General features: G+C 54.6%; 10 protein-coding genes across 10 annotated transcripts; 4 read left to right on the forward strand and 6 right to left on the reverse strand.

The window, feature by feature from the left end:
* Nucleotides 1–411: 411 nt before the first annotated feature.
* MYCGRDRAFT_109848 (uncharacterized protein) lies at nucleotides 412–2709 on the forward strand (the record flags this gene model as incomplete). The annotated part of the gene is made up of 1 exon (XM_003851439.1): nucleotides 412–2709. One exon carries the CDS (start codon nucleotides 412–414, stop codon nucleotides 2707–2709), a length of 2298 nt encoding a protein of 765 aa, XP_003851487.1.
* A 1543-nt stretch (nucleotides 2710–4252) lies between these two features.
* MYCGRDRAFT_93875 (uncharacterized protein) lies at nucleotides 4253–4840 on the reverse strand (the record flags this gene model as incomplete). The annotated part of the gene is made up of 1 exon (XM_003851805.1): nucleotides 4253–4840. One exon carries the CDS (start codon nucleotides 4838–4840, stop codon nucleotides 4253–4255), a length of 588 nt encoding a protein of 195 aa, XP_003851853.1.
* A 1011-nt stretch (nucleotides 4841–5851) lies between these two features.
* MYCGRDRAFT_59963 (60S ribosomal protein L27) lies at nucleotides 5852–6715 on the reverse strand (the record flags this gene model as incomplete). The annotated part of the gene is made up of 4 exons (XM_003851804.1): nucleotides 5852–6101; nucleotides 6192–6564; nucleotides 6633–6652; nucleotides 6705–6715. 4 exons carry the CDS (start codon nucleotides 6709–6711, stop codon nucleotides 6094–6096), a joined length of 408 nt encoding a protein of 135 aa, XP_003851852.1.
* Nucleotides 6716–7325: 610 nt separating this feature from the next.
* On the forward strand, nucleotides 7326–14066 carry MYCGRDRAFT_73105 (uncharacterized protein; the record flags this gene model as incomplete). Its single annotated transcript, XM_003851440.1, has 3 exons — nucleotides 7326–9914; nucleotides 10458–12500; nucleotides 12603–14066. 3 exons carry the CDS (start codon nucleotides 7326–7328, stop codon nucleotides 14064–14066), a joined length of 6096 nt encoding a protein of 2031 aa, XP_003851488.1.
* Nucleotides 14067–14444: 378 nt separating this feature from the next.
* MYCGRDRAFT_100498 (uncharacterized protein) lies at nucleotides 14445–16648 on the reverse strand (the record flags this gene model as incomplete). The annotated part of the gene is made up of 2 exons (XM_003851803.1): nucleotides 14445–15738; nucleotides 15795–16648. 2 exons carry the CDS (start codon nucleotides 16553–16555, stop codon nucleotides 14445–14447), a joined length of 2055 nt encoding a protein of 684 aa, XP_003851851.1.
* Nucleotides 16649–17106: 458 nt separating this feature from the next.
* MYCGRDRAFT_93879 (uncharacterized protein) lies at nucleotides 17107–18023 on the reverse strand (the record flags this gene model as incomplete). Its single annotated transcript, XM_003851802.1, has 2 exons — nucleotides 17107–17110; nucleotides 17194–18023. The coding sequence occupies 2 exons, from the start codon at nucleotides 18021–18023 to the stop codon at nucleotides 17107–17109; spliced, it is 834 nt and encodes a 277-aa protein (XP_003851850.1).
* Nucleotides 18024–18709: 686 nt separating this feature from the next.
* MYCGRDRAFT_73109 (uncharacterized protein) lies at nucleotides 18710–20656 on the forward strand (the record flags this gene model as incomplete). Its single annotated transcript, XM_003851441.1, has 2 exons — nucleotides 18710–20032; nucleotides 20092–20656. 2 exons carry the CDS (start codon nucleotides 18828–18830, stop codon nucleotides 20459–20461), a joined length of 1575 nt encoding a protein of 524 aa, XP_003851489.1.
* Nucleotides 20657–22206: 1550 nt separating this feature from the next.
* Nucleotides 22207–23136, reverse strand: MYCGRDRAFT_93881 (uncharacterized protein; the record flags this gene model as incomplete). Its single annotated transcript, XM_003851801.1, has 1 exon — nucleotides 22207–23136. One exon carries the CDS (start codon nucleotides 23134–23136, stop codon nucleotides 22207–22209), a length of 930 nt encoding a protein of 309 aa, XP_003851849.1.
* Nucleotides 23137–23600: 464 nt separating this feature from the next.
* On the forward strand, nucleotides 23601–24485 carry MYCGRDRAFT_93882 (uncharacterized protein; the record flags this gene model as incomplete). Its single annotated transcript, XM_003851442.1, has 3 exons — nucleotides 23601–23627; nucleotides 23694–24010; nucleotides 24068–24485. 3 exons carry the CDS (start codon nucleotides 23601–23603, stop codon nucleotides 24483–24485), a joined length of 762 nt encoding a protein of 253 aa, XP_003851490.1.
* A 103-nt stretch (nucleotides 24486–24588) lies between these two features.
* MYCGRDRAFT_93883 (uncharacterized protein) lies at nucleotides 24589–25233 on the reverse strand (the record flags this gene model as incomplete). The annotated part of the gene is made up of 1 exon (XM_003851800.1): nucleotides 24589–25233. One exon carries the CDS (start codon nucleotides 25231–25233, stop codon nucleotides 24589–24591), a length of 645 nt encoding a protein of 214 aa, XP_003851848.1.
* Between the last annotated feature and the right edge of the window lie 103 nt (nucleotides 25234–25336).

Raw genomic sequence — 25336 nt, forward strand, 5'->3', positions numbered from 1 at the left:
ATCTCAGGTCTCTCACAAGCAAGAAAGAGAAGGATGACGTATGGGACCGCCCGCGTGCTTCGAGAACGCGTCTGCCGAGACATTGAATCGTGGCATGGCAAGTGAATCAACAGATCGGCAATGACTGGCATTCATTAAATATAAGAAGGCATCTCCGAGAGAAGTATACGAATGTCTTGTCGGGGAGACTTGCAGAACGAAGATCCCATGCATTCGTATGGGCACGTGAATGTGAGGCGACTACCTCCTAGCGCGTCGCTGAGCTGAGCTAAGGTACTGGACTACTGGGTAAGGATGATACCTCGTACGCAACTGTAACAACGTGTGACATTGTCCTGCCTCAGACATCTTCCACGACCTCCTCCCCGTCCCCCATTCCTATTCCGCCGGATCAATGTCCACCACACGATCATGTCGACCACGGCGCCCTTGACTCCTGCGCGCAATGTCGGCACGAACAGATCGTTCACGGTCCCCGTCAGATCAACAAATCCCAGTCATGCACAGCCCACAGCGGAGATAGGCTCGGCAGAAGGCATAGAGACACTATACGTCCACCCCAATGCCAAAATCGTCAAGTTCAGCAGCGGAACAGGTTCTCGACCTCGAAGTAGCAGCCATGGAAGCCCCGGCGCAAAACACGGAGGCGGCACACTGCCATGGGCCACCATAACGGAGCAGACACTCGCTGCGGGTCCGCTGGAGATCTACCGCGTGCCAGGTTCCGTGTCTTTCTTGCACTCTGGGTCTTTGCTTCATGCCATTATGCCGCGCAGCAATTGCTGGTGTGTGGATGGTGTGAGCAAGTTTGCGATGCGAGTGCTTACGGACACTTACTACCGGATCGAACTGCCTGGGGAGTCGCAAGAAGAGCTGGAAAGGGTGGAGGTTTTCAAGGAGACACTGAAGAAGGTTTTGTTCTACGAGAGAACGCCATGTCCGTTTGCGCGCACATTTACGGTCGAGCTTCCTGAGGAGGAGAAGCCAGTCCGGAGGAAGAGGAGGAGCACGCACGGGCCGGCGAAGAAGTGGAAGCTGGACAGAGCTTATAGCTGGAAACCAGAAGACGGCCGCGAGCCTGCACAAAGCACAAGCGAGGAGGACTCGGGCAGCATGTCGGACGAGGATGAGGATGACGCTCGAGCAACAGACACAATCCCCGAAGATGTTGCCGAGGATCCTGAGCTGGCAGCTAGGATGAAAGAACTGGCGGTCCAAGCGCCGCATTGGAGAGCACCGCCCAGACCAACCGTTCGCGACAGAGTCAAAGGTCTCAGTATGCGGTCCGTGACAGCACCTGTTCGCTCACCGGCCCAAGCAGCCTCGCCTTCACGGTTGAAATCGAGCCTCTCTCCGGAAAGTGGCATTATGAGTGCTCGCGGAGAACCGATTGAGCATCGTGCATATCAATCAATACCGACTGATATGCCGCCTTCACCTCCAGATTCAAGCGCCGGATTTGAGCAGCCGCAGCTCGGACAGGGAGGAAAAGGAGCGCATGCACCTACGAAGAAAGACGGCGAGACATCTTCTTATGACCTGCAGCAATATGAAACGAGTCTCGTCTCTTCAGCTTTTGGTCCGCCTCTCGCCATCGACTCGGAAAATCTGCGGCAACTTGAGGAGACTCAGAACTCGACTTTGCCAGATCCAGATGTTGAATTTGTGCCGGGAATCGAGAGTACTCAGCATGCAGCCGCGTCCGAGACGGTTGAGGAGACATCAACACAAGTCGAGGAGCTATCGACACAAGTCACCTTGGAAGACGCGGCTGCTCAGCAAGAAGACAGCCAGCACAACGACAAGACGGCAACCATCACCGATGAGTGGGTAGAAGCTCCTCCAGCATCGCCGATCCTCGTCGCTACATCGGCCGCTCCGGATCAGACCGCTGAGAATGCACCCAAATGGCCCAATCCTGTCAGCGCGCCGTCGACTCCAGACCTGGCACAAGAACTGGTCGCAGCGCCTCGGACTCCCGAAACCTCTGCGTCCGTTCCGGAAGATATAAACGAAGCTCTCGCATCACTACACATTCGTACTGCCAGTCCATCTCCTCAAGATCCGACATCCGAATCCATCGCTGCGCCGCACACCCCCATCAACACTCCATCTCCCACAGACTCGCCCTTCGACCAACCGACGCAAAAGTCCACCTCGCCACCACCCCCTACCAAATCCGACCCCTTCGCCCAGATCCAAGCCCGCATCCTCGCCCGCCGCTCCATAGGCGGCACAACCACCTCTTTCCACCCACCGCCCCGCTCTCCAACTCGCCAATTCAGCTCATCCACTGCCTCAAGCACGACATCCTCCTCTAGCAGTCTCTCGCGTCAACGCACTACCCGGCCTGCCACGCAACCTCCGAAGAAATCTCAAAACGCCATGGCTGGTGCCATCGCACGAAAGACCTGCGCGGTGCTGCTCGGCCCGCCGGCACATCTCGTCGTCCTGATGCTCAAAATCGCGGCTAGGTTCGCGAGGGGCGTTGTTCCGAGGAGTTTGGTGTGGAGATCGCCGAAGGGAAGTGGGAGAAGGATTCCGGGAAGTTTTGATTTGGATGGCAGCGAGGTGGAAGATTTCTGGGCAAGTGAGGACGAGATTGCTGAGTTTGAGGATATGGAAGACGATTTTGGCGTCAGGATTGGGAGTCCTGTCAGTTTGGCTGCGGGATTGAGAGAGAGGAGGGAAAGGAGTAGGGAGGAGTGATCAGGCGAGCTGACGCGTTATGATGCACGAGGTCAAGGATTTGTGGTTTTTGGGGCAGTGTAGCGTTGGCGTTGAGGGATTGCATTGATGGGTCTAATGAATGGAACGACTACTGGCGATGATCAAGCATGTAGATATGATGAGACTCGGGAATATGATGAACTGCAAAAAAGGTGTTCAATTGCCACTGAAAATAGGAGCATGTCTTTTCTCGCTATTCCCACGATGAAACGTGACCCACGATGCCGTTGGCGAGACGATGCACAGATTTGAGCCTCCAGGGGAGGCAGAGTCGCTCGCTCGCCTGCATGCGGTTTGTATGCATGTTGTTCTAGAGGTATGCTCAGTGTCGCAGTTTAGTTCGGGAAGAGGCATTCAAAATACCGGCGAGCAACCATCGTTTACTGGAGGTACACGAAGGACAATTGAAACGTCGAATCGGCAACAACAGAGAGCATGACATTGATGAAGGCTATGAAGCTATTGAATGTAGTAGCCTTGCTGGTCCCTCTCTCTCTCCTTCATAACTCGCTTCTCCCCACGCTGTGTCTCAACTTCCATCCTCTTCGCCTTTGACTCCTCCTCGCGTGCTGAGTACAGTCTTAGGTCGTTGGTCTGCGGATCCGCCAGCCGATTTGAGTGATGGTTGTGAGTGAACTTTACAGCACTTCTGACAGACACGAATGCGGCAGAATCTACAATGCAGCGCTATATGCCCTGCCCGAAGTAAGTGCAGTTGCGGGATATGTGGATGTCGCAGTGCTGATCAGTCTGACCTCCGCATGTGAGCCTCTGTGGATTGGGTCCGTCCTTGTGTTGCTTGCTGTGATAGCATCTTGGACGACTAATCATTACATTGACGTACCGACCTTAATCTTGATCTTCCCAATTCTCGATTCATTCCCAGTCGTCGTCTCAGATATGCTCGCTCCTCTTCATGACATTTGAACCCATGTAGTCCCAGAGTATGCTCGGTATTGCTGTCCGATTTGGAGAGACGCTGTTAAACTCTTCCTGGTCCCGCTACCCCTACCGGTCAGAGGCCTTTTGCCTTGGAGATGGAACAAAACCACTTGGTGAGATGATCACTGGCAACGTCCGTAGATGGAAGTGCTGTTGGACCCAACAGCTTTTCCCCGCAGCTGCGAGACAGTAAAGTAAACACACCCTTGGTTTCTCTCTTGCAACCAGCCGTGCTCCCTCTTTTGCGCCTGCGTCCGTTGACCGCCCGACTCCGAAAGCATGTCAACAGTCGCTGTCCATATCAGAGAGAGGCGAGCGGCATTCTTGCGATCAATCGATCCATCGACATCTTTCACGCGACACGAACTCACGCGATAGCAACTCAACGATGGTCCTCACGACTTCACTGCTGCGCTGCCGCGCCGATGACACTGGGAAGGGGAATTGTGCTGTGATGCGCAAATACTGTACGTACCGGAACTTCTGCATTTTGCTCTCTCCTTATGCGCATCCTGTCCGAGTCCTCGAGTCGTCCTTCACTTCTCTTCTGCGCCCGATGCCCCACCACATCTGCGCGATTTCACAAAACCCCCATCTCCACCGCGAAAGCCTTGCAAGCCATGAGCATGAACGCAGCCTGCATGAACGGCACCAGCAAAGCATTGGCGACGTGGAACGCTGGGGTGACCCACTGCAAGAACTTTGGAATCGCAGTCTGCAGCAGCACCAAGCCGCACACGATGTTCCAGATCTTGAGGGTCGCGAGGGTGTCGGTGTAGTTCTCCGGTTCGAGCACAGCCCAGCGGGCGACGATCTTGGTGAGCTGGTGGGAGATGATCCAGGAGATGACCAGCAGGCCGCAGCTAATGATGGTGATCTTGTGCTCGCTTCCCTGGGCGGCGGTGGAGAGGCTACGGAAGAAGAGGACTTTGTCGGGATTGTCGTCTTTGGTGGTATGCTTTGCGAGGGTGTCCGGGTCGTAGATCGGGAGATAGGTCTTGTCGGTGAAGCGGCCGGAGGCGTCGGTGCGGTGCTCGATCATGGCTTCTTCGGACATGATGGTTGTACTGGTCTGTTTGGCCAAGAGCAGCTGGTCTTGTTTGTATGTTGGTGGCAGCGGGTCGTAGGTGCTGTGGGGAGCGGAGCGTGCGGCCATCTCGGAGGGCATCTTGCGTGGGAATTAGATGCTGGTCTGAAGTGGTGCTTGCAGGTCCGCGGAAGCTGATGTTGCTGAATGCGCGTTTTATGTGTATGTTCGGATCTGGTGTCGAGTGTCGAGTGTCGTAAAGTCGAAGTGAATAGTCGAGTCCAAGGACTTGGGAGTCGAAATTCAAGTGAAGTGTCGTGTGCTTTTCACATGGAAGCGGCGCTAGCAAACGGAACAATGACAGGGATTCGGGGCATTGGCGTCTTGCGCCTGCTGAAAGGGTCAAATCTCGCGGGTTCTTTCTCTTTCATCGGCGGAAGGTACTGCCGACCGGTGAGGTGGCAGAGATTGGGCCAAAAATGCCTTGTTTTCCGGCATCAGAGAGAACACCAGTCGTGGAGCAATAGGTCGTTGTCTAGTCTGGAGAATGGTCCAAACCGCTCGCCCGTGTTGGTTCAGATCCGCAGCGTCGTCCCCGGAATCGTATCGTGTCGTGATCAAACTGGACAGGATCGTAACGTTTGCAGTACGCCTCGTTGCCTCTATGTTGGCGTTGACGACCTTCGGATCGTCGTAGCGATCGAGCGATAAGGGTTTGCTTTTCAAGGAATTCACCGGCAGAGAACGGGAACAATGAAGACACCGCAGCCCCTTCGAACCACTTGGTCCTTCGTCCGACTTTTGCTTCTGCTTGACAGGGTGTGAGTCTCGAATCGCCACGGTGCGGCGACAGACTAGCCCCTACAGAGAGGAACAATTACGAATGCCGTCCTTGGCTGCATGGCAAGATCTCAAGACTCGCATACTTACTGTGGACTTGTCAGCATTCTCTGCGCAGGGACATGGATCTTACACGATAAGCAGCGGCACGACACCAACGGCACCCAGACCAAGCACGAAGCCAATGCGCCATGTTGGACCGAATAATCACCATCCACAACTCAATGCCTTTATCGTGGCGGAGCGTTGCAATTGGAATCCTTGGTAGTAGGTATCGGAGTCAATTGTGGCCGTGAGGCGATTCGGAGGAGAGCGAGATGGTCTGTGTTGTTCGATCGGTTCGTGCCCTTGTCCCACTTCCCTGCCAATCGTCCCATAACATCACACCGACAATTTCACTCGACGCGGAAGACCGACAGACTGTTCTTGAAGGGTCATTTGCGGCAGATATCTAGGCTGCCTATCGAGCGTTTCCCTCCGGACCGCAAGATGCAGTCCATAACGCCCATGCATTCATGCACACCTTGTTCCAATCCCGCTTCGAAAATTTGCATCTAAAATCCTGCGAAACAGTTAGCACATCATCCCAGCAGCACTTCGCCCGACACCTTGTCCATGTCCAGGCCCACAACGACCTATCGGGTGTACATACTGAGAGGGGTGAAGAACCACCTGTTCTTTCCGCTCACGTAGCGCTCCTCCAAAGCCTTCTTGACCGTCTTCTTAGCCTCCTCGCGCTGGGTGACCTCGGTGAAAGTCTCGTTGGTGACGACGCCCTTGAGGCCTTCGAGCTCGAGCGTGTAGCGTGTTGGCATCAAGTGGTTGTAGTTGATAACCTTGATGAAGGGCTTGACCTTGCTGCGCTTGGTCTGTCGGGTCTTGCTCATGCGGCGGGTGATTTGTTGTGGGTATCGCTCGATTCCGGCGACGAGAGCGTGAGGGAAGGGGTGCTTCTTGCTGCCATTGTCTTGGGGCTGGACAATGACAACCTTCTTTCCGGCGTAACGACCGCGAGAGATGATGGCCTTTTTCGGAGGTGTTAGTATGATTGGACATGGCGGTGTTTCGATGTATTCGTGTGCGCTCGACGTACCACTCGGCCGACCTTGAGGACTGTGACAGTGTCAGCATGTTAGTCGTCGTGTGGCAGCGATATGATACATACACTTCATAGCTGCTGCTGTGGTTTGTTAGTTGTCCGGTCGCAAAAGTCGTAAAGTTCAAGAAGTCGACCTTCACGAAATTGCGGTAGCAGCCGTATTGTGTGCTTGGCAAGTGCGTTTTGCTGTATCGTTCCTGCCTGAGGAAGCCAGATTTTCGTGACTGCCTCAGGCACAGACAAGCCTCGGATAGAATCCTTGCTTAGCGCCGTTGCTATATGTTTATTGATTGTTTGTGCAAGGGCGCGAGAGACTCTGTGGTACGAAGATCAACGTCCCGCTTCAACCTCAACTATCGTCTCTCCACACAAACGTCCCGTCCGAAATCATCTTTGGACCTTCAAAGCTCTCGTTAATATCGAGCGCAGTACAACATCTACACGTGGAGTATCGGCCTGCAATGCAAGTGGTCGCCCGGCGCGCCGCCAATTAGGAATACTCGACTACTCGAATACATTCCAGCAATCTCGGCTCGACCTGACCACCACCCATCCACACACAACATGGCGGCTACGGATAGAGAAGGATCTCGCGATCGGCATCATCAGCATTCCAGGTCCGAATCGAGCACTAGCAGTCGTGCTGGTGTCCCAATGTGAGTGACATCGAGAGACCGACGACATGCCATGACTGTACTGATCAAATTGTTTCGCAGGTGGGACAGTGGCATTCCCGATCGCGCACCACCGCCTCTCCCTCTCAATACGACAAATGGCAGCCCGGCGACGAAACCGAACACCTCCGCAGGTATTGCCGCGGCGGCGAAGCAAATAGTAGAGCGAGCCCGCGAGAGCACACCTTTGTCAACATACACGTCCAACGCGTCCGGATCGCCGGAGCGGTCTCTCATAAAAGGCGGTGTTCAGAAGCGGATGCAATCGCTGCAGAAGTTGCAGACGGGCAACGTCAAGGATTTGCGCAACTATCTGGACAACAACAACAATCGTTCGCCAGAACGTGCGCCGGACAGGCCGACATCAAGAGGCGCATACCTCCCGTACAACCGCATGAGCAGTATCGAGGACGACCCATTCGATCCACCATCGCCTACACTCCCCGAACGCGATCCGAGCAAAGATACACCGACTCCACGACCTTCGTCTCGGCAACCTTGCAAAGCAATCCTCGGGGAGAACACACCTCCATCCGCCACGATGCTTGCACTGCAGAACATGCAGCTGCCTGAGATGCCTCCTTCGCTTGCCGACATGACCAACCGACCCAGCACTCCTGGCGGTACACGGGTGCCCACACAATATGACTTCTCCAGTCAATTGCTCAACATCACAACCATTGCGACCAATTTGCAGAAGGAAATGGCTCAGCTCAGCAGACGCAGCAAAGACAACGCTACGGATCTATTAGCGTTGAAGAGCGCTACCCACTCCCGGGACGAGGACATTCGGAAGACTTTGAAGGAGTTGGCCGGGAGTGTAACTTCATCAATACCACAACAGCTGCTTGGCCCGCCCCCACTGGGTACACCGCGGAGTCAATCGTTTGGGAACTTTTACCCTGATGGTAACATGTTCAGCTCGCCTCCATCGGCGAGCAAACGTCATAGCATGCCTAGAGCACAAAGCGCCCACAGCTTCGCCGATGATGCCCGCTGCGGTTCACCTTCACCATATTCGGTGGAAGGCGCTGCTAGTGTTGCCATGCTGGAGAAGATCATCCGCGAGATGGTCACCAAGGAGGGCCAGGAACGTCTTCAGTCTACCCTCGCAGAACTCCTGGAGAAGAGCCGCAGAGACAATGTCGACGCAGCGAAGAAGGTCGAAGAGCTGTCCGAGTTCATCAAGTTGAAGTCTCAATCACAAGCTCTGGTCCACATGCCTAATGGAGATGGACCACCACAGCTGGACCTCAACTTTGACACTCCTCGCAAGGACTCGAAGAAGGAGAGCAATTCTGCCGCCCAGGATGAGGTGCTGCGATTACTACAGCGCATCAAGGATTCCATCTCACATTCTGGTGGCACTACTTCCGAAGTCAAGGGCCTCGTCCGTGATTTGAGGGGAGAAGTTCTTGGGATGGGCAGGGAGTTGGGGAAGAAGCTTGACCAGATTGGCGAATCGCACGCAAACACCACAGCGGACCGTTCTGCGAATGAGAACCGGGAGATGGAACACCTCGAAGAAATTCAACGGGTCGTGGAGGAAGGACTGTCCGAGTTGAAGCAGCACATGACGATGGCTCTCAAGCAGCGGGCTGAGCAGGACGATGATGCATTCAAGCAGCTCTCCACAACGCGAGCCGGCGCTGACGGAGACGAAGTGCTCGCCGTCGTCAAGCATGCCCTCGCCGAACACAGCAGCATGTTCTCGAAGCCAACCGCAGAAGCCGACGTGCCGACCCTAGACAAGGAAGGCGTACTGGACGCCGTCAAGGAAGGCCTCAAAGACTTCGAGCCAAACATTGAGCTTCAGCAATTTGGTCTGGAGCGCGACGAGATCCTGGCTGTCCTGCAAGAAGGACTCGAGGAATACCGCAACACCCGCGCCGAGCCACCTGTCGCTAACATCGACAAGGGCGAGATCTTTGAGGTGATGCAAGAAGCACTCAAAGACTTTCAAGCACCATATCCCGAAGCGCAGCTGTCAGAACTCAAGGACGAGCTTCTCGGCACCATTCGACAGACGCTTGAAGACTTCAAGCCTCCTCCCGTAGACGCTGCAGTCAATCAAGAGGTCCTTCACGCGGCAGTATTCGATGCCATCAAGCTAGGCATGGAGAATCATGGGCCTTCCGCACCACGTGAGCTCGAGATCAGCCGAAACGATCTTTTCGACGCAGTCAAGGCCAGTCTGGATGGCTCCGCAATTCCATTTGGCGGCATCGGCGAACAAGTCATCAGTCAGATGCAGGAACTCATCGACGGAATGCGAGGCGAATTCAAGCAATACTCCGCAGCCAACGGTCGCGACACTGAGCAGGTGCTCGATGCCGTCAACGACGGGCTCGAGAGGCTGCGTGTGGACGTCGAGTCGTACGTGGACAAGGCGCAGGATGTGACGGGTAAGGATGAGATTGTCGACTCGGTCAAGATGGGCCTGGAGCAGCTAAGACAGGATGTCCAAGGCTACTGCGCCCAGGGGCCTGTGAACGACACTGGAAAGTCGGAGATGCTGGATTACATCAAGTCCGAGTTCGAACACCTTCACACGACCATGGCGAATCGGGAAACCTCGCGAGATCTTGACGCCTCTGATGTCGTCCAGAATGCGGCTGTCATCGTCGCGCTGAAAGAAGGACTCGACGGGTTGAAGTCACACCTGGAGACCCGGGACGAAGGATCTTCTCAGTCGAATGAGGATCTCAACGAGGCCATGAAGGAGGAGTTCGAGCAGCTCAAAGGCGCTATCCTCAATGCCAACTCGGCGGACAAGAACGAGCTCATCGAGACTATTCAAGATAGCTTGGGCGCTTTGCATGCAAAGTTCAACGGCAGTGACGTGAGCGGGCTGTCCTCCGGCGGTTTCGACGAGATTCACCACACTTTGCGGGAGGAGCTGTCCACCTTGAAGGAGTCGCTCCATGCAATTGTCAGCGAGGTTGAGAAGGACGCCATCGTCTCCGACATTCGCCAGAATTTGGACGACCTCCGCACGCAGCTTTCTGGAGACCAAAGTGACCATGCCGCCGAGACACTTGGTGCTATCAAGGAAGAGCTTCAGAGCTTCCGGGACTCGTTCGGTAGTGCACTTGTCGTTGGTGGTGGATCCAGCGAGCATGCTGGCACTTTGCATGCTCTGAAGGCTACTGTCGACGAGATCAAGGAGTCCACCGCGAAGAGCTCAAGCGGAGCGCTCACTGACGAGCAACTGGAGGCGATCCGCGGAGAATTCGAGAATCTGCGTACATCCATCGCTAGTAGCGTGGTACACAGTGGGTCAAATGAAGAAGTCCTTGATGCACTGCGACTTGGCCTCGATGATCTCCGATCACACCTGGAGAAGAAGCTTGATAATCCGGAGAGTGTGGTCTCCCATCAGGGACAGGTGCTGGATGCTCTCAACGAGCATCTCGAAAGCCTCCGTACCGATGTCATCAAGACGCTCGACAAGCCTCTGGATATGACTGTCAACTACGAGATTCTCGACACCCTAAAGGATGGCTTGACTGAATTGCGAGCTGAGATGTCCAAGCTCACCTCAGGCAGTGGTGCTTCACAGGGCGGTCTTATTGTCTTGGGCGATGCTCCTGAGGCTGAAGCATCACGTGAGGTTTCTGCCGACGCTCCAGGTAACGAGAGTGTTCAGCGCGCCGATCTGGAGAAGGTCGAGGTCCTGCTTGCTCAACTTCAGATCAAGATCGAGGCCATGGATCACACGGTGCAAGACATGCCACGCTCTGCACTACCTGTAGATGGTGCAGCGATGAAAGAAGACCTGGCCGGCCTGGAGAGTATGATCCGCGAGCTGCAAGAATCCACCATGGCTGCCAAGAGCGAACGTGGGCCTGAAGGTGCCGCATTGAAGGAGGACACCGACGCCATTGAGACGCTGCTTCGCAATACCAAAGCGCACCTTGAGGAGATTAAGCTGCCCGATCCTGAAACTGCAATCACCCAGGACAACCTCGATGAAGTGCACGCGGCTGTCCGAGTCACAAACGAAGCGCTTGAGACTCTTACCGAGAAGCTCGAAGCAACTTCTGCCTCCAAGGGTGATGTTGCAGCTGTTGAGACCCTTGCCGCAGACATCAAGACGATGACGGAAGGGCTCAAGGAGAAACTTGAAGCTATGTCCGAGGAGGCCAAGCCAGAAGTCATGACCAAGGCCGATCTCGATGTGCTCGGCGTCCTCTGCACCGAGATCAAGACCAGTGTCAATGAGATTGCACTGCCAAATCCGGAGGATCTGCCGTCTAAGGCCGACATCGAGTCGCTGCAAGGCCTCATCGCTGACTTTCGCGAGAGTCACGACAAGATGCGCGATAGCTACGAGACCGACATTGCTGTCACCGCAAAGGCTTTCGATGACCGCAAGCAAGAATTCGAGGACACAATCAATCAGCTTGGCGAAGTCAAGACTTTGATCGAGGGCGTCAAGGATGAGCTGGTCGAGAAGATGAGTGACGGCGAGCTCAAGCTATCAATCGATACTTTTGGCGCCACTCTTGCGAGCCTCGAGGAGAAGTCTGGTCACGAAGATGTCATCTCCGAGGTCAAGGAGGTTATGGAGAAGGTCAAGGAAGAGTTCGAGCGTGCTCACGAGTCTCTGGAAGCGATCAAGACCGACAATGCGCAATCTTCGGAGACAGTCTTGGAGAGACACTCCGAACACAAAGATGCAATCATCAAAGAATTGACCGAGAAGCTCGATGGCCTTTTCGATGGACTGATGAGCAAGTACGATGATGCTCAGAAGGCCGCAGAGGCCAAGTCCGCAATGGTGGAGGAGAAGGCTCAAGAACAGCAAGAGCTGCTCAACAGCACCAAGGTGATGACCGACGATCTCAAGCTCTCCATCGACACCCTCGGCACCGCCATGACAACCTTCATGGCTGAGCTCCCCTCCACGATGGAGAAGATGGCGGAAGAGTCCAAGACCGTCTTCAATCAGGCTCTCGAGACTCACAGCAAGCTGGAAGAGACTACCGAGACTCTGAAGGGCGAGCACCTTGCCACTCGCGACGAAGTCGCCAAAGTACTCGCCGCTGTCGACATCGTTCAAAGCGACATGTCTGAGCATAACCCACGCTTTATGGTGACTCTTGAGGAGGTCCGAGCGCTCATTAACCAGCACTACGAGCACTCTCAACAGACTTCGGAGGCGGCTGCCGAGCAAGCACAAGCGGTCAAGGACTTGCAAGAAACGCTCCGAGCCGGCTTTGAGGACACCAAGGCACAAGTCGAAGCTCATGCGGAAGGGGTGCGATCTCATCACGAAGACCTGAAGACGTCTCTGCCGACTCTCCTACCAGCTGCGGTCGAAGTGGCACCCTCGGTGGAAAAGTACGACGATGCTGCCGTTCATGAGAAGCTCGACAAGCTCATGGGGCATGTCGAGGAAGCTGGCGATCGCTCCATCCAGGTCGAGCGACTTGACCAGATACACGAGAAGGTCATGGCTACAGCTGCTGAGGTCTCGGCTTTCGTCGCCGCTCAGAACAAGCAAATCATCGCGGACCACGAGAGCAAGGAAAAGGAAGCTGAGGAGATCGGTCTTCTTCTCGAGCGTCGTCTTGAGCGCAAGGATCAGCTTGAAGCAGACATCACTGTTCTTAACGAGGAGAAGGAGACTCTGCAGCAAGCTGTTGAGTCACTCAAGGCTGAGAAGGAAGCACTTGCCGTTCAGAAGTCTCGTCTGAACGCAGACGTCTCCGCCATGCAGACCGCCCTCCTCATCCGCCGCGATGAGCTCCACGAAATGGACAACAAAGCCCTGGCAATCGAACGCCGCATGCTCGAAGGCGTCATGAATCAATCTCGCATGCTTCTCCTCTCGAAGACCGCAAAACCTGCGCCAAAGAAGAAACCTCAAGGCCGCGACCTTCGCGTTCCCAGCAACGCATCCGCCATGTCTTCCCACACCGTCACTTCCTCAGTTCCGGATCTCAAGCCACTTCACGCCATGGCAATGAAGTCTCGTCCTGGTCTCAATCGGAACGGACCCGCGCCGAACACCGCTGAGCGTCGTATCATGTCGCTCAACCAAATCGCGCATAACGTGCCGACTGGAGCTCACGCTTTTGTTCCTGCGGTTGAGAAAGCCAGCCTTCTTTCCGGGATGCAGAGCGGTGGCATGAAGCGCAGCCACTCTGTCAAGACAAACTTCATGCAGCGCAAACCTTCGTGGTCGACGAAGCGCAACGCCAGCATGACGGTCCATAACAAGGAGAATGAAACATTGTCTGAAGCCGACGAGGAAGACGATCTGGAGTCGCCGGGTGCTGGAGTCAGCGAAGCTGGTACCGTCGATAGGAGGGAGAGCTACCTTTCCGGCACGGATGGAAGCATGACCTACGGCACTGGTAGCTACATCACCGACGGCGAGACGCCAGAGCTCGAGTCGCGGAGGAGCTATGCGCCCAGCGACATGACCTACGACACGGGTAGCTACTTGACGGGAGGCAGTTACATGACCGGCAGCGAGATTGATCGTCGTACGAGTCTGGGCAGCATCAGCAACTCCGCTGCGGGCATAGTTGCGGGTGGCGAAACGAGCACGATTGATGAAGAAGAGGAGGAGGCGGAGGCGGAGCTGGGAGCCGAGAGAGTCGTGGCGAAGGAGGACGATGAGTCGCCGTTGGAGATGCCGCCGCAAATTGGAAAGAGTGAGTGGGCGCCCCCTAGCGATAGTGGCCTAGGGACGGATTGTCCTACTGCTATGCTGAGTGGTGGGGAGGATTACTTCAAGTGATTGGGCGAGGATGAAGCGGAAGAGAGATCGGAATGGTCTTGATGGAGAGATGTAGGGTGATTGATGAGGTTACGCTTTCGCTTGGACGGATGGAGCAGTGATGGTCGTTCTCCCTTTCTTTGGATGATTAATGTTATTATAGCGAGCGCTTGTTGCGTTCAAGCGGACTACCCCTTAGCATGACTGTCATTACGATTCTCTTATACAAAATTTGATCGCTCTTGTCAATACCAAATTGTTGGATACAAATGTGTTTCGTTCGTCATTGACATCATGCTCTTCACGTCAAACTCATAAGCCTCCTCGAGTGTCCTTTCACAATATACAAAATATCGCAAGTGTACAACGAACCTCCAACACCTCAATACTTTGCCTAACTCACAACTTCGCCTTCAACTTGCTTCCCTCTCCATTCGTGAAGTACTCTTTCACCGCCTCCTTCGCCTTCTGCACCACGCTCGGATCCTCAATGGTCGCGGGGTACACCACATCCTTATCAAAGTCTCCCTCCACTGCATGCTCCAAAATCTCCTTCAGACATCGACGCAAGGTCTTACCCGACCTCGTCTTGGGAATGATTCCCGGCGCAGCGATGAAGCCTGCTAGACTCGCAATCGGACCAATATGATGTCTCAACTTCGCGTTCAGATCTTTGAGTAAGTCTGCCGGTGGATCCGCAATGGCGATGAACGCAAAAGGAACGTGCCCTTTCATCGCGTCTGGAAATCCAACGACTGCTGCTTCTGTAATGTCTGGGTGGGAGGAAATGGCCTGCTCGATAGCGCCGGTAGAAAGGCGGTGCGCGGCGACATTGATGACATCGTCGGCGCGGGACATGACGTGCACGTAGCCGTCTGAGTCTATCATGCCCGCGTCGCCGGTGTCGACCCATTTCCCGTCGAAGCGTTTCAGGTAGCCTTTGTAGAATCTTTCTTCGTCTTGCCAGAGAGTCGTGAGACCTGTCGGAGCGAGCGGCATGCCGAGGACGATGTTGCCCATATTGCCTGCTGGAATGGGTTTACCTTCGTCGTCGACGACTTGGACGTCGAAGCCGGGCACGGGTTTGCCTGCTGAGCCAGGTTTGATGGGGAGAGGTTTGTAGTATTGCTGGTCAGCAAAGGAGGATGCAACGCCCGGAAGGAGGGCGAGGGATGTCATGGGCGAGCCAGATTCGGAGGACCACCAGTTGTCGATGACTGTGGCGTTGGGTGCGCAGTATTTTTGGAGGAGCTCGTCGTACATTGTTACGATGCTTGGTTCGCTGCGTTCGCCGGCGAGGAAGAGGGCGCGGAGGTTCTTCAAGCCACCATTCTCTCCTCGCTTGGAGAAGAACTTTGATTCGGGGTCCTCTTTTCGGACGGCGCGGAGGGCAGTCGGCGCGGTGAACATGGTGTTGACTTTGTACTCGTCCAGGATACGCCAGAATGTGTCTGCATTGGGAGTGCCGACGGGTTTGCCTTCGAAGAGGACTGTGGTGGCGCCCGCGAGGAGAGGGCCGTAGACGATGTAGCAATGCCCAACAACCCAGCCGATGTCGCTGGCTGTAAAGAGAACATCGCCTGGACCGCGAATGCCGAAGACGTAGCGTACTGTGAAGTTGAGACCCACTGCGTTGCCGCCGGCTTCGCGAACGACACCCTTGGGTGAGCCGGTCGTGCCGGACGTGTATATTCTGTCGTCGCTGGTCAGCTTCCTCTTCAAAGGACGTCATTCCCCAGTAAAGCTCACATGTACAACCCATCATTACTCTTCACCGCCACATTCTCCGCCCTCACATTCCTCGCCTTCGCTGACTTGACACTCTGCTGCCACGTCCTCTCTCCCTCCGTCCGCTTCGTATCATCCCACCTACACTCATCCCTTTGCCAAATATACACCTTCTCCGGCTTATGCTTCGCCTGCTCAATCGCACCTCTAACCATAGGTTTATACGCCAATGGACCCTTCGCACCCTCAATGCCACAACTCGCTGTGAGTATAGCCACCGGCTGACTCGAGTCGATCCTCTGCGCGAGCGACGAAGCCGAGAACCCACCAAACACCACCGCGTGAATAGCACCCAACCTCGCCACGGCCAGCATCCCGATCAACGCCGCGGGAATCATGGGCATGTATATTATCACCACATCCCCTTTCTTGACACCTTCTTCCCTGAGCGACCCCGCGAGAACGGCCACATCCTCTTCCAGCTGTGCATAGCTGATCTTCTCTTTCCTGCCGGTGACCGGACTATCCCATATAATCGCAATCTTGTCCCCGTGTCCCGCTTCGACGTGTCGCGTCACGCAGTTGTAGGAGGTGCTCAACTCGCCGTCAGGGAACCATTGCCAGGAAGGGTGTTCGATGCCCGAGGAGAGTTTCTTGGTGGTCTTCTTGTAGGGTGTTTGGGGGGCTTTGTGCCAGGCGATTTGTTCGGCTTGGTGAGCCCAGAACTTGGAGGGATCTTTGCGGTGGGCGGCGTAGGCTTCGTCTTGCTTGTGAGTGGACATCGTGGTGTGTATAGTGGTCGTTCGGCTGGGTTAGGAGAGGGAATGGGAGGAGAGAAGGCAAGAAAGAAAGAACGAAAGTCACTTGGGCCTCTTGCTACGATTCGTTGCTGCTTTGCATTTCGGCTGCGTTGTTAGAAGCTCCCGTCTGGACCTCACGTCTTGCTCGGTCGATCGGATGGAGCAGATCGTCAGCCGAGACTCGAGACCTCTCATGTCATCCCTATCTCCGCATTGCGGGCTGTCCCGCGGCTGGTCAGTGCTCCTCCGAAGTGTATGACGCTCTTAGGGTTAGGGTTGACAGACGACAGGAGCAATGCAACTTCACTACTATAGAACATAGGACCGTGAAATAGAGAGTTGAGTGATATGTCGAAGTGAGAGTCGGAGCATTCTAGCACTTTATTGGTTCCATCTGCATCATTAATTCATTGTACTTCGGCGGAAACACGTGGAACGGAACAAAGACCCTGGTTCGGACAATCTTCTATTCTTGATGCCTATGGAAGAGCGAACGACAAGACCGGGAGAGGAAGAAGTACTTACGTCTCGACTTACCTGTCCAGAATTCAGATATCCTCCGATCGCGATCCGCCACCACCTACATCACCACACACCTAAGCCTCCTTCCATGCCCATACCTTCTCCTGATCAAAGGCCGATTCACTGCCCACCACATCAGAAATGCGGCGTAGTTCATCAGCGTCTGAAAGTCCTCCCTGACCAAACCCGCCTCGATTTGTCCTGCACGCACACCCTGAACTCGTCCAGCACCCGGATAGATCCTTTCCAGGTCCTCCGAACACTCGCGATCCAGACTGTGCGGAAAGGTTCCGACATTCATCATCTTCCCGTCATTCTGGCGAATGCGGTTGAGGATGTGTTTGACCGGAGGGATCCAACGCTGCCACTGCTCGTCCGTGTATGATCGTCCTTGAGCCATCGCTCTGGCGAATATAACATTAGCCATAACGATGACCTGCGGAATCTGCTCGGCAGCTCGGACAAGTCCAAGACCCGTGATGGCCTGTTCGTTCGCCAACGAACCGATCTGACCGATGACTTGTGTGCCGTCTGTACGAGGCTCGCGGATGGTGACGAGGAAGACAGCGGCCATGTCGGCGTTGGCGGCGATAGCGGGTCGGCGCATGGGGGCGATGGAGAAGTGTTCCAGATTGCCTTCCAGGTCCACGACGGTTTGTCGGGCGAGATTGGCGTTGCGGACAGTCGAGTTTGGAGCGCCGGATCCAAAGAGGACACTCTTGCAGAGCGGGCAGGAGTTGTGTGATTTGAGCCAAGTCCGGATACACTCATCGTGGAATACGTGTAGGGAATGGCATGGGAGCTGGAAAGCGGTGGTTAGCGATTCTAAGCAGATGGGACAGTCGATACCTTCTTCATCATCTTCAGTTGGAGGAGGCAAGTCGATCGGGACCAGCCCGGTGGCAAGGAAGTCGCTGCGAGGAGACATCGTCGGATGTCTTGGGTGGGTTAGACGGTTCTTGTGACTGCTTCCGGAGCAGTGTGTGAATCGTCAGAGAGGGTTGGATGAAGGAGTGAGCCAGATGTGCTGCTTCGTCCACGTATATGTGCAGTCTTGGACAGTGGCATTGTGATGGAGCACAAAGAAGTCTTGTCCGGTCGTGACAGCAAAGCCGCTCGACACTTGTTCTTTGAAGTTACACTCAAGCATTGTCTGCGATACAATAGCCATTGTATTCGACAAAGAGCCGATCCAAAAAGGCAGCGTGGTATTCCTGATGTGGTTCATCCAGGGATGCGCTGAACTACCGAGCCGATTGATTCGAGCTCTTGGCATTGGAGCCATGACTTGGGTGTAGATGTGAGGCGTAGTGAGGCGTAGTGAGGCTGTGCGGCAGTGATGCGTTGTAGCGAGACGAACAGCGAACTGGTTTGTTGCCTGTCACGAGCCTCTCACGTTAGCCGTGTCCTATCAGCCACGTGCGTGAACCACCATGCAAGTGAATGTTCTTCGTTTCTGGTTTTGAAGATGAAAGTTGACCAGTCGGAGATGGAGAAAGAAAGGAAGAGACGGTGATGTCACCTGATGCTGCACTCTGCAACAGCCGAGCCCGGATGGCGGCAAACTCTAATGTCCAAGAAATACATTGGATTTGCCTGCTTCGTGAGACATATAAATCATCCAGGCACTGCACCGGGTTTCACGTTTCATAGCTGAGTCGCGTTCACTTCCACCAGCTTGACAGCTTCCTGGACTTTTCCTCCCCGACCACAGCGTGTCCTCTCAATCATCATGGCGACGTTCACTCTTCGCGCGCTGGTTCTCCCGGCGTCCCTCTTGAGCCTTCTTGTCTCCGCCGGACCTGTTCCCAACTATGAAGATCCTCAAGATCCTCTCATCACTCCATCGCCAGTACTCAACTATCCCAGCAGGACTCACCAGAACCTCCGCCGCGACATCATCTCAGACATCAAGTCCGGCGCCCAAGGCATCGCATCAGATGTTCAGTCGGGTGTCGATGGCGTCCTAAGCGATCTGGGCAATGTTCCCTCATATGTAGCCTCGGGCATTCCAAACTTTTTCCAGAATTTCCCGACTGGAGAGTCCGTGGTCAGTTCGTTGGGTTTGAACGATGAGCAGCTGGCAGCGGTCCCGACGCAGGCTTTGAACATCCCTCCTTATGCGAACTATACCGAGCAGGGCTGGAACGTCAGGTTTCACGGCAACATCTACAAGCAGCCCAACATCACCGAAGAGAAGCTCAATGATCTCGCAAACATCTTCCTGATTGACACATCCGTCGAAAAGCTGCCAGATTCCCAGGCTGACATGGCTCGGAATGTGACGGCGTCGATCTTTGTCGTGCAACAAGACACTGTCAACGTCTCAACCATTGAAGTTGGCCCATTCGAGGGTGGTGCCGGCGAGACTCAACAAGTGACTCTCCCGTACAAGACAACAGACCAAGGCGACTTCGACGTCTTCCTTCCGATCAACAGCAACGGCCTGATGCGCGGAAATGAAACCCAGCAGATCCAAAAACTGAGCACCTTCGTCAGCAACACTACCGAGGGCAATGCCACAGCCTACCTCGTTCCGGACGAAGGCATCACCGTCATTAGTGACATTGACGACATTCTCCGCATTACCAAAATCTACGATCCGAAGGAAGGTCTCCTCAACTCCTTCGCGCGTCCCTTTGTCGCCTGGGAGAACATGCCCGAAATCTACGCCAACTGGTCCTCCAGCTTGCCCAACGCGCATTTCCACTACCTGACCACTCTGCCCGAGCAAGTCACGCGAACGTATGAGGAGTTCATTTACAACACATACCCGGCAGGAAGCTTCGACACCCGACCGCTGAACTTCTCCGATATCAGCGCGACGCTGAGCATTCGCGAGTTTTTGTTGACGAAGATCTTCGAGACTTTCCCGAAGCGGAAGTTCGTGCTCGTCGCGGACACGTCCAACAGCGATGTCATGAAAGACTACCCCAAGTGAGTCTACCACCAGGCGAACTAAAAACTCACAGCAAAGCTGATCTAACTTTCCCCAGAATGGCAAAAGACTACCCCGACCAAGTCCAATGCATCTTCCTCCGCAACACCACCGCAACCGACTCGTCCGACCGCTTTCCCTACGACACCTCCGGCTTCGAAGACCTCGACCAGAAGAAGTACATGTTCATCGTACACGCCAACGACCTCATGGGTGTGAATATCGCCGGCGATTCGTGCTACAATACGAGCGTGGCGCAGAATTTGACGTTTGGATATCAGGGTCTGCCGTTGGGCTTGGGCAAGGAGCCGACGGTCAATGGAAGTGCGAACGGGCAGGGCAAGAAGGGCGCCGCTGCGAGGGAGAGCGGCAACCTTGGCTGGACACTCTTGCTGGGATTGGGAGTTGTAGGATGGCAGTTCTTGTAAAGGGTGGGAGAGAGATTGATGATGGTGTGAGTATTTGCATTAGCGAGCTGCATTAGTGTGTTTGCGAAGGGAGGAGCAGCGACATAACTTATCGACAGAGAAACGCATATAGTTCGGAAATCTGATGTTCGGGGCCTGAGGCTCAAAGCAGAAAGCAAGCTGAGTCCGAGATCTTTCCACCCCTTCCGAAATCACAACTCGCTCATCTCAACCCAAGGCCTTTTACAAGCATAAGCAAAATGTCGATCACACCACGAATTCTGCGGCGCTACGATCCTACCTGAACGGAAGCCGCGATGCCAGATCTTTCGAAGAAGAGTATTCTACACAGCCCAGGAAGCAGTACCGTCCACGAATCGCACCGTAGCGGCCTGCAGAGTGACTGTTTCGCGGATGGAAAGCATCGGAACAGCCTTGACTTGCATTACAGCACCGGGGATGGCTTAATACGCCCGAGAGAAGAGCTTCGAATATATAGCTCGCCGGCTCGGACTCCTTCTTCGATCCACCCTTTGATTCGCGCCCGGACGGGAGGAGGGAAGCGTTTGTACGACTTTCGCTGCAGCGTTTATTCGCGGTACGTTGGACGGACAGAGCGTGCCTCCCTCCGCTTCCGTTGCGAAAGGGATGCCGTGCTGCTTTACACTGACTGTGCTGCGTTAAGCTCCTGGTCAGCTAGAATGACACTAGTCGCCCGGCACAAACTCAATTCTAGGGAACAAACAAACGTTGCCATTCGAAGATGTCCTGTCTTTCGACCTCACGCGTCGTCACTCGCATCCGGTTCCCGAGATACTCAAGAGATGGCGTCCTAATCCGTCGCTGTCTCGTGTCAGGCTGCCCCACGTTGCACCGTCGATGGCGGTCCGATGGAAGCGGTGAAGATGATCAGCCAAAGGGATACTGGCGCCCGAAATTGCAGTGGTCGACTGAAAACCATTCACAAAGGAGCAGTTCTATGAATACTACCTTCGTAAGACCGCGAAGAAATCCAGAATACCTGATCCCGAAGCATGGCTTCAGTCATTGGACGGAGCTGCGATCGAAAAGTCGCTGCCCGATGCCTTACGCCAGCGACCGCTGAGCTTCTTTTCCGGTCGTTCGCGAGATCTTTCGATGGCCCAGAGATGCTTGGAACTGTTACTCGCGAGGAATTATGCTTCCTCCAATGGCTCAAAAGAAGAACAGCGCAGGATGTTCCGAGGTACTCCCCAGGGTCCTGGCATCAGGGCTCTATCTTGGCTCATAGAGCCCGAGCACTACGATCAGGCTGATTTGAGCGCGAATACTCGCTTCTTGAATTGTTTGGCTCATGCTTTGGTCGCCGAAGGTGCCGAAGAGTATGTCTGGCATTGGCTGTCCATTCCGCACACTCCCTCCGTGCTGTCGTCGCATGGCAAAGTTGAACAGAGCGCGTGGCGCGGAGTTGTGCTTCGGGTCCTGGTGGAAGCGGAAGCATACTGGGCCGACGATATCAACCCATCTCTCCGGTCTTTTGAACGCAGTCTGCACATCTCGAAACTGAATACTCCGCTGTTTATCAGTAAGACACAAACCGGCGTGTGGCTCGATAAACAGCTGATTCACAAAGGGGCAAATTCCACGGCGGATCCCCAGCTTTTCAACAGATACGTGGAGATGCTGAAGACGTGGAAGCACGATCCCATTGACGACGGTGTGAGTATTTGCATTAGCGAGCTGACTATGTTCTGCGGTAAAGCCTCGCTGAGTGGGTTGCCTGCTCGCTACCCATCCTCCGTCCCGTCCTCCACTCCATCGTCGTCTTCGTCCCCGTGCTCGACTTTGGGTCCGGTCTCCTTGGCGATGAGAGCGGACAAAAATCCGCTTTCCCTCTGATCATCAACTTCTTCTTCGCAGATATCAGCAGGATCGCGCGGAAAATCCCACCCGAGGGATTCGACATGCGCGACCATCATACTGTGCTTGATCCATGCCCCCATTGAGCCCCAATAGGTTTTGCCGAACTCCCGCTTGGCAGCTTCCACCTTCTCGTTGCTTTTCAGCTTGTTGAGTGCCAAGGTCCTGCATTTGATGTCCTGGAATACCAGGAACCGTGTCGAAGGTCGAAAGTCGTTCAAGAACTCCACTCTCCTGCCGTGTAGAGCCACAAAGGTGAGTTCGCTCGCGGCCGTTCCACAGCATTGCTGCAAAGCTTCTGCCTTGAGATCGTGGATGTATATCTTGTACTCCTTCGGCGAGGTACGGCTCCATGCTTGAATACTCTCTACGGAGCTCTCTGACACATCTGGCACAAACGAAATAAGGTGCTGATCCCAATACTTTTCGATTCCCTCACTCAGTATCAAACAATTCTTGGCCGTGTCGATCTCGTCTGAAGGGTGGCCCGGGAAAAGAGCCTTGGCGATAACGGGGCCGTGTTTGAATGGGAACAAGGGTGCTGCTTTCACGCTTCCAGCTGGCCAATACTCCCTCGTAACGCAGCACCATTGCAAGTGTTCCTTTCTTGCATCTGGATGGCGTGTACCATACTCCTTTTCGGTCTCTTTGCGCATGTTACTTTGAGTACTTGAATCCCGGCCGCCACCTTCGCCGCCAGACTTTGCTGTATTGTAGCCGAGACCTTGTGGTGAAGTCGTAAAGAGCGATATCCATGCTTGCTTTACTGATGCCGGGAATGCGAAGCTGCTGTCCATTTTGCGTGCATAATCTTTGAGAAGCTTCGTTAACCCCTGGTGGATCTCAATCTGGGCGAGAAGGTCTTGCTCGTTGACATTCGGATCGAGCTGTGATTCTGCGTTGTCCTTTTCGGCTCCAAAGTTCTGCTCATAACACAGCTGGGACTGTTGTGTTTTAAGATCTTCATTTTCCGCTTGTGCGCGCCAGTACTCCGATCCATACGACTTGTAAGACCTCAACGAGGTTACTGAATCCTTCTGCTTGAGCCTAAGCTGTTCTGCTTCCTCACCGAAATCTCGCGGTGCAATTCGTCTGCGCGGCGAGCTTTTTCGCAGGCTGCTGGTGCGTGTGGGAATGGTAACGCCCGGGCCGGACATAGCTGCTGATCGTGTCGTTGTAACAAGAGTAATGGCGTGATGATCGTTCCGGTGAAGCGCGCGGAGTCTTGGGTTTTGTGCAGGCTCCGGGGCATCTGAATGACATGGTCACACCTCATGGTCAGCGCTTAGTAAGCCCCTTGCTTCAGGACTTCTTCTCCCAACTCATCACCTCCTTCGGCTACACCCCCAAACAGTCCCTTCTCTACGGCACTCCCGGCGGCGCCGTGGAAATCGTCTTTCTCGTCGCCTGCGGTTACCTCGGCGACAAATATCGCAACCGCATCCTCATCTCCTCGACTGGCATGATTACCGCCATCATCGGCGTGGCTTTGATCGTTGGCTTGCCGCTCGAGAACATCAAAGGACGACTGGCGGGATACTATCTAACGCAAGCGAGTCCGACACCGTTTGTCTGTTTGTTGAGTCTGATCAGCAGTAATGTCGCTGGATATACGAAGAAGACGACCGTCGCGGCGATGTATCTCATTGCGTATTGCGTGGGGAATATCATGTATGCCTCCTTCTCCCACACCTTCGTACGATCATAAGACGACTGACACCTCGACAGCGGCCCACAAACCTTTCGCCCGCAAGATGCTCCTCGATACATCCCAGGCGTCATCACTATCTTGGCCTGCTACTGCGTCTGTGTCTGCATCATTCTCTTCATCTACTTCTGGTGTCGCCGCCAAAACGTCCTCAAAGCCAAGATTCGAGCGCAGCCGGGATACGAGAAATTGGAAAATCAGGAGTGGCTAGACTTGACGGATCGAGAGAATCCAGAGTTCGTGTACAGTCTTCAAGAACAGATCCTCCGCAACAGACGTATCATCCGCGCTCTTCAGCAACCTCACGAGACTCCTCCACCTCCCTCCAATCCTCATACCACCTCGCAGCCCACCTCTCCAACGAAGCACACCACTCCGCCATACTCACGCACATTCCCAGCATCCCAAAGTTCTCGGGCCAATCACTCTTGCCTCTGAAGGTGTCACCCGTAATCCTCAACACCCACACTCCATCCTACTTCCTCCCGGGCCACCCAATGAACGCCTTTCTTTGCATCCTCGCCTTCTCCTCCTCCGTCGATCACTCAATCCGAATCTTCTTCATCACAAAGTCATACTCGCTTTTCCAACCTTTCCACTTCGAGCAACCGCAAACGATCGCAGAATGCATCTTCTTCATTCGGATCCTCTGCTCGCTCGACGACTTCCAGCCAAAAAGATCGAAGAAGCCTGCAACAGCGAGGTCGAAGCGCGTCGTGAGGATACCGCCTGAGGAAGGGAAACCAAAGACTTGTGGCTCGGAGCCGTGGAACTGCGTGCGGAACTGCGTGTTGAAGCGAGACATGACCGTCGTTGGACAAGAGGTCTGCCCCGAGAATTCTTGTGGCGTTTCTTCCATCTTGGGTTTCCGAGCGGAAGGCGAGTCGACGATGGATTTGTTCGCGAAGAAGCCGTGCTTGGACATGTAGAGCATCCAGAGGAGAATAGTGGTGTCAGCGGCGGGGAGGGTAAGCCAAAGGCGAGGGTTGCGGAGGATAGAGAGCCAAGAGAGATCGTGGTTGTAGTGGAAGTAGAAGATGAGAGAGGTCGTGAGGAGGGAGAGGTGTGAGGCGGGGAGACCGTAGGAGGAGGCGATCAGATACGGAATGTAGAGGAGTTCGGAGGAGGGGCGGGTTGACATTTCGATGGAACGGGAGGGTGGTGTTGAGGGTTGGTCGACACGCATCGTGAAAGGGTATCACAAGTCTTTCGTTGACGAGGCAGGCTTGTAAGGTTGATAAGGTGGCTGCCTGAAGTAGTCTTGTAGACACAGCGATTGACCTGTATTC

Source organism: Zymoseptoria tritici, chromosome 6 (genome assembly GCF_000219625.1).
Source record: "Zymoseptoria tritici IPO323 chromosome 6, whole genome shotgun sequence".
NCBI classification, from domain to species: Eukaryota; Fungi; Ascomycota; class Dothideomycetes; order Mycosphaerellales; family Mycosphaerellaceae; genus Zymoseptoria; species Zymoseptoria tritici.